The following is an 8000-nucleotide window of genomic DNA, read 5'->3' on the forward strand; positions in this document are numbered from 1 at the left end:
TCTCGGTCATGTCTACATTGTTCTCGAACCCGTAGGGTCCGCACGCTTAAGGTTTCGATGACAGTTATATTATGAGTTTATGAGTTTTGATGTACCGAAGTTAGTTCAGAGTCCCGGATGTGATCACGGACATGACGAGGAGTCTCGAAATGGTCAAGACATAAAGATTGATATATTGGACGGCTATATTCGGACACCGGAAGTGTTCCGGGTGATTTCGAAGAAAACCGAAGAGCCGGAGGGTTACCGGAAACCCCCCCCCCCCGGGAGAAGTAATGGGCCATATGGGCCTTAGTGGAGAGAGAGAGAGAGAGGGGCAGCCAGAGGTGGGCTGCGCGCCTCCTCCCCCCTGGTCCGAATTGGACTAGGAGAGGGGGCGGCGCCCCTCCTTTCCCTCTCCCTCCCCACTTCTTTCCCCCTCCTAGTAGGAGTCCTACTCCTACTAGGAGGAGGACTCCTCCTTGGCGCGCCATAGAGGGCCGGCCGGCCTCCTCCCCTTGATCCTTTATATACGGGGGCAGGGGCACCCCTTGACACACAAGTTGATTCACGTGATCATACTCTTAGCCGTGTGCGGTGCCTCCTTCCACCATAGTCCTCGATAATATTGTAGCGGTGCTTAGGCGAAGCCCTGCGACAGTAGAACATCAAGATCGTCACCACGCCGTCGTGCTGACGGAACTCTTCCCCGACACTTTGCTGGATCGGAGTCCGGGGATCGTCATCGAGCTGAACGTGTGCTAAAACTCAGAGGTGCCGTAGTTTCGGTGCTTGATCGGTTGGGCCGTGAAGACGTACGACTACATCAACCACGTTGTGCTAACGCTTCCGTTGTCGATCTACAAGGGTACATAGATCACACTCCCCCCTCTCGTTGCTATGCATCACCATGATCTTGCGTGTGCGTAGGAAATTTTTTGAAATTACTACGAAACCCAACATGTTCATGATCCGCGAGCTAGGGCATTCGGTACTAACCAGTGACCAAGAAAAGGCAACAGATGGGAGCTCTTATAATCTCATTTGTAAATATGTTGAACTATTGATATTGTTTGGTGTGCAGAGTTGAAGGGGCAACACATTAGGAGCACGATAGCATTTGAGGACTAGCCACATGGTACCAACAAGCAGTTGGAGTTTAATGGCTGGCGAACTCTACTTAGTAAGTGGCATTTGTTTTTGTTTAATGAACCTTTGTAACAGAGAGTTATGTTTTTTAGAAACTAACGGAGGTGTAAGTATACGCCCATGTGTACTCACTAGAAGGCTAATGCTAAAGTCTGCATCCAAGCGATTATTGCATCTACATGTACACATGTATGTTTTTTTACAAAATTTTAGGTAGCATTCCCATATAATGTTAAATTACCTTCCTCACTTCAATTTGGCTTTGGTCAACAATTTAATCAAGCCAGGCCCATTTCCATCATTGTGTTTATCTAAGGCTGCTCTATCATGACTGAACATTATGGTGTGCTCGGCTATGAGAAACCTTGTTAGTACTATGTAAATGTAGCCCAGAAGACAAATGCATCACGATACAAGGACGAAGACCACACTTGATAGCCTACAGTTGTCATGCTTGTTTCTCTGTACATATGCCTTGTTTGCTTGTTTCTCTGTACATATGCGTTGTTTGCTTGCATATCTAAATTTGCTATCATTTCTTATGTGCAAAACTAGATAAACTGAACCATGTTAATTCAAAAATCATTAATAGTAAAACATATGAAAATATGAACAATAGTTTATTTGTACTTCATGTATAATTTATTCAGGTCGCAGCGAACGAATGAGTAGACATGAAAGAATTTAGGCTAACCATCCGGAATAATTTTCCTTTATCTAAGCATTGCTGAACCATGTTCGGTAAAGCCTCCGTACATATGCATTTCAATTATAATACATATACATGCAAAGATTATTTCACCTTGGGGCACCTGCTGCTAGTTTATGCTTTTGTACATGCCATTCTTAATTAGTTTACTATATGCCCAAACTAGCCAATAGAGGTCTGTTAGTTTACTTGTTCGGCTTTGTCACATGACTGCGAAATCACTATTGATTGTGGGGTCGCAGATAGATATGCACTGTACATGGAAAATGTGTATGGAATATGTGTTCCTGCTGATTCATGTTTCCTCTGAAAATTTCATGTGAAGGATCAAAAGGTGAATAGGAATCATATTGTTGGATAGTCATACTGTTATATAGCAGCTAGCAGCTAACCTGTCAATTAGAACAATTAAGTTTGATCCCTGTAGGTCACTTAAATTTCAGCTACGTTATACTGACAACTAGTCTTGTCATTACTTCGGGAATGGGAAGCAGGACTGGAGGCAGTACGAGTCATGTAAATGATGATGAGGATGACTACTATGGCAATGGGGGATATGATAACTATGGCGAGGGTGATCTGTATGGTGATGAGCACTATGATCACTATGGCGATGGGGAATATGATGACTATGGAGATGAGGATGACTATGGCATGGCGATGGCGGTGGCGATGGCCATGGCCATGATGATTGGCTATAAAAGTCTAATGATCTTCAAGTCATGCCAAAATGTTGGTATGTTAGATATTTGAAACACTTTATTATCTTATGGACAAATTTGTCTTAGTGGACAATTTATCTTATGCAAAATGTGACATATCTCAATTACTATTTTGTTCTACATTCGACATTTGATAATTATGGTTAATGCAATTTGGATGCAACTCAATACCTTGTGCTTGTGTATGAGATGCATTTGTTGGAATGCCAATGTTCTGAATTAATGCTATGGAGTGAAACACCCCTTGGTGAAAGAAATATATGAGGGGTGAGTAATGACCTATGGTGGAAAATATGTCTCGATTACACAGAATGCCAATGGGGACCTCAGACTCTTGGTGAATTTATAAATTGACTGTGTTTGCTCACCCTCGACTAATAGGTTTCCTGGCGGTGTTCGCTCACGCTCGACTAATAGGTTTCCTGAAAGGCTGTATACACTGTCGACCGTCTAATGAGCTGACGGTTTGGTTCTCCTCATGGTCATAACTAAATCCAGTGGGAAAAATGTACCGTCGACTATTTTGAAAACCGACGGGAAGCAATAACCGTCGGAGAGTAAATGCCCAACGAGAAACCGTCGGCTATAAATGTCGTCGGGCTAAGATGAGCCAGCAGGTCACAATAACATGCCCGACGGCTCACCGTCAGCTTACTACCGTAGGTGATAATATTACCCGACTGTACCGTCGGCCATTACTGTAATGGCCGACGAAGCAAGGCCTACGGGAGATGGCCGACGGTGTATCGTCGATTTTAGTAATAGTTGACGGTGATTGGACCCTCGGTTATAATGAAATATCTAGTAGTGATGGCATGACCTGTCCACCTCGAGAATAACAGCAAGCAAGCACGCACAATTGTTACCCCTGTCCTCGACCAAACCTCATTTCCTACTGGAAGGAGCGGCTATGGTGGCTCGATGGCATGGTTGTGCTGCATGTCATCTAGCAGATCGGCGACGGCGCGACGCTAGTTCTCCCCAACCCTCACTTCTCTGTAACTCTTCCACGAATTGTGTTATCTGGGAGCAGCACACAACCTGTTGAAGATACTCGGGGACGGCGGCCAGCTTGCACACAACCTCCAATGACGCAGGTGCGGCACTGGGAGGAGGAGGGCGTTGGATTATGCAGGGACGACATCTGAGAAGGACTGCAAGGTCAGGAGGATCCGCGATCTGAGGCCTACCACGCTCGTTGCCTCTCAATGTCCACCTCTTTAAGGAGAACATGAGCAAGGGAGAAAATCGGCGACTACATCCTAGGAAAGGAAAGAGAGCGGGAGAGATGAAGGGGATTGACGCCCATGCATATGTTTCCTTTTCCCAGTTTGTTTTCCTTTTTCTTTTCTTCCCTTTTTACGTGTGTACCGAAGAATCTCTAATCAATCTCTGAAAAACCAAATCTAAATTAATCAACTATACCATAAGTTCCTCAATCACATTAATTAATATTTTGGGCAAGGTATGGAAACGTTAATTAATGTAATTTTTGAGAAGTATGAAAATATTATTTAATGTGATTGAAGAACTTATGGTATAGTTGATTAATTTAGATTTGATTTGTCAGAGATTAATTATAAATTAATCATAATTGATTTTTTCACATAAATACATTACGAATAAATGGAAAGAGTATCAGACGCGATTCGGTTTTAGCATGGAAGGGGTGGTGGGAGATGAGACAAAAATAAACCAGATGAAAATAAACTGGGACTATTCAACCAACTCGTGTATTAGAAGCAGAGAAAACGAGATGCACTGTCAGTATTACACGACTGACTGACGTATAGCCGGCAGGTCCGCTCTGAATCCATGGATTCATTCACAGCCAGCTATCCGGGAGTCCGATGTTCTGGAACCTAAAGGACGAGCCCTTGCCCCCCTTGCCGGCCGCGATCTCCGGCCCGTCGCCATCGATCTCCTCGTCGTCGCCTTCGGACGACAGCATGAGCAGCGGCGGCGCCGGCGGCGGGGGCAGGGCGAGGGCGCTCTCGTCCCACGTGAGGAAGTGCAGCGTGATGGGGCGGAGCGCGTGGCGGTGGAGCGAAAGCTTCTGGCTCAGCGACACGGTGTCGTAGCACCTGACGTCGCCGGCGGTGGAGACCATCCATGGCAGCACCTTCTCCCCTCCCACCCTCGACACCACCAGCAGCCTGCCCGCCCGCCTCGCCGCCCGGTGCAGCTCGAGCAGCCCCGACCGCGTCGACGCCACGCCCGGCGTGCTCGCGTCCGCCACCGACGACACGTAGATGAACCCCTCCTCGGTCCGGCTGATGGCGAAGCCGAGCCTGGTGTCCCCCTGCCGCAGCGCGATCTCCACCGCCATCTCGCCGCCGGGGCCCGACGGCGCGTACCACAGCCGCACCGCGCGCACCACGCCGATGTCCACGCCGTGGTAGTCCTCGAACCCGTACAGGCTGACGTTGGACATGTTGGCCAGGTCGGACAGGGACCCCATGTTCACCGTGGACACCGCCGTCTCGCCGGAGATCTTGGTGAGCAGCGCCTCCGTCTGGACGCTGGCGAGCTCGACGGGGACGCCGGAGGCGCGGGACGAGGCGAGCCAGGCGTCGGCGCGGGCGAGGGTGTCGTCGAGCGTGTTGTAGCGGGTGTGGGTGCCGTCCGTGGCCTTGGGCAGCAGCAGCAGCGACAGGAACCGGCTCGACTCCGGCACCGGCAGCAGCTCCTTCATCTTCTTCTCCCACGGGAACGTCTCGTACGCCGACGCGATCTTCCAGTCCCGCAGCGCCGCCAGCATCTTGTCGTTCTTGGAACCTTCAGTTCACGTCATCAAATCTTTCCAAAGTTAATCTAATTTGCACCCCAATTTACTTTCATCTCATGTGAGAATGTTTCACTAAATGTAAATTCGATTCAAACAGTGCAAATCTGACAGAAGAATGTGAGGTGACAGATAGAACCAGCTGCCCAAATGGACCCAGAATGGAACAGTTCCGTGGTATTTATTTAACAAACAATCAGTAGTTTACTGGAGCAGATGCAATGTTGGTATTTGGTTCTTTGGCCTTCACAAGTGATCTGTCAAACAACCATATGCTTGCAAGTGGCACTTTAATTTAAATTCTGAGCTGCAAACGTTGCAACAAGCATGAGAGATCGTGCCGACGTGTTGGAGATCTGCGAGGGTTCGTAAACAAAATCATGCTGACAGAAATATAATTGTGTTGGGCAAGGGAACCTTCGTCATGTCCCCTCGCCCTCACTGGTTTCGCAGAGGACAACAAGAACTCCAGTGGTCTCTTCAGCTGCAAATTTTTGCGACAGCTATAAACTACTTCCTCTGTTCCAAAATAGATAACTCAATTTTATATTAACTTTAGTACAAAGTTGGATCATCTATTTTGAAACGGAGAGAGTAGGAAGGATCTTGGTTTATGACACAACGTCTTGTGATTGCCATGGCCATTTCTTGGCTCCTCTTGTTTTGAAGTGGAGAAGGAGCTGCTTAATCATTGGTTACCATTTCAGCTAGTCACCGGAAATTACTATGATAAAAACTTGTAGCCACGTGGGAATGATGTCAGTACGTTTATATTCCTAAGCATGGAGGTGCTATGACGAAATCTCATAATTAAACAAAAGAATTAGGCCAGAGAAACATACACAGAAATCAGGACAGCTCCGCAATCAGCCTATATTTCCAGGGCCAAGAAATTCCAATGAGAACAAAAAAAACATCAACTCTTCTTGCTAATTCTCAATCAGCTAAGGTTTGATGATGAATCGTTGAGATTCATGCAATCTTTAACATTTTTTAAATTTTAAGTACAAATGCTACATTTTCCTTGTACTAGATAAACAAATTAATATGAGACGGTCATTATTTTATATATCTTCATGAAAAAATGCAATGGTGTAAAGGAAAATGAGACAATACTTTTTTTTGCACCACAATACTGATCCTGTTTTGGCACCGAAGCATTACAAAAGGATGAACTGTAGGTGACTCTTCAAGTCCATCGCCAAATCTCAGGGCTCAACCCTGGACAGGCAGTGGAACTACTCCCTCCGTTTCAAAATAGATGACCCAACTTTGTACTAGCTTTATATTAAAGTTAGTACAAAGTTGAGTTACCTATTTTGAAATGGAGGGAGTACCAAGTTGGGGTACATAGGGTAGAGAGAATTTTTTATGGAGCGGTGAAATGTATTGAGATCAGAAAAAACACTAACGGCGAAAGCACTCTGCTGGGGATGCTTTTGATTTTTATATATGTCCAAATTTGTAAAATTAACGGATTCCCATAGAAAAAAAATACCTCAAAGCATGAATTGTTGGTCCATCAATGGAGAAAACATGATTCGTGTAAAGGAGGAGCATTGAAATAGGAGTGTTGCTATGCAGACGACATTGTTCGGCTGATTTCTAGACGATGCTATCGATCGAACCATGCATGGGTACTAGTAAGTGTTGCACAGCTGTTGAATCAATTGTCGTCTGGAAATCGGGCATGGAGTGTCGGGCACCGAGTAGTTCCGTGGATATAGCGTGAGATACTTGTATTCTTTTTCCTACTTTCTACTCCTTCTGTCGTAAAAGTTAGTATAAAGTTGAGTTACTTATTTTGAAATGGAGGGAGTATTTTGCATTAGTGAAATTCATTTTGAATTCATCCCACTTTCGAAACGAGGGAAAAAAAGATCGGTGCCTTCGGCCACGCTCCGCTTAAATTAGAGTTAACATAAGCCAAATGCACAAGGGAAGGGAGCTCAACGAGATTTGTTTCACCTTCAGCGTCGAGCTCGATGCTCTCGCGGCTGGACCGGTCGCCGACGTCGTCGCCTCGGGCGACACGCCTCCCCGACGACGTCCGCCCGCTGCCCGAGCCAGAACCCCTGGACGCGGACGGGCTGAGCTCCGGCTCCTCCCCGGCCGCCTGGGCCGGGGAGTCGCCGCGCTTGAAGGCCGACTTTAGCAGCTTCTGCATCTTGCTGCCGTTGTTCCTGCCGGTCGGCGCCGGCGAGAGGGCGGCGTCGCTGGGCATGGCTCCTCCCGGTGGTGGCGCGCGATGGAAGAGGAGGCAGCGCTACGTCTGGTACAGAGCTACCGACGCGATATGGGATCACGGGGTTGGTTCCATGCGCGCACGACTTAACATCCCTTCTTCTCGGTCCGATTGGCCGCGGCAGCAACTGGCCATTTTTGTATGCTGGGAGGAGGAGGCTCCGGCGCAGAAGCCAAAACCATAGCTCCGGACATGCCAGGGGAAAATCCAAATGAATTCTCCGGCAAGGCGTCATTGGTTCACCAGGATTTTCTTATTTGATTTGCAGGGTTTGAGATCTGGTTATTTTTTGCCGTGGTCCACTATGCACTCAGTCTATTTATAAAGGAAAAATGCTCGCCCAACAACTAACCTCTTCGGGAAAGTTCATATGTCTCATCAGTTTTTCTGTTGTTAATAAAATGGCCGCAT

The 8000-nt window shown here is 47.0% G+C and overlaps 1 protein-coding gene across 1 annotated transcript; it reads right to left on the reverse strand.

Annotated features, from left to right (window-relative positions):
* Nucleotides 1–4275: 4275 nt before the first annotated feature.
* On the reverse strand, nucleotides 4276–7943 carry LOC119301215. The gene is made up of 2 exons (XM_037578149.1): nucleotides 7313–7943; nucleotides 4276–5337 (listed from the first exon to the last, which is right to left on the reverse strand). The coding sequence occupies exons 1-2, from the start codon at nucleotides 7566–7568 to the stop codon at nucleotides 4385–4387; spliced, it is 1209 nt and encodes a 402-aa protein (XP_037434046.1). The 5' UTR covers nucleotides 7569–7943; the 3' UTR covers nucleotides 4276–4384.
* Between the last annotated feature and the right edge of the window lie 57 nt (nucleotides 7944–8000).

The sequence above is a fragment of the Triticum dicoccoides genome, chromosome 5A, assembly GCF_002162155.2.
Source record: "Triticum dicoccoides isolate Atlit2015 ecotype Zavitan chromosome 5A, WEW_v2.0, whole genome shotgun sequence".
Lineage (NCBI taxonomy): Eukaryota > Viridiplantae > Streptophyta > Magnoliopsida > Poales > Poaceae > Triticum > Triticum dicoccoides.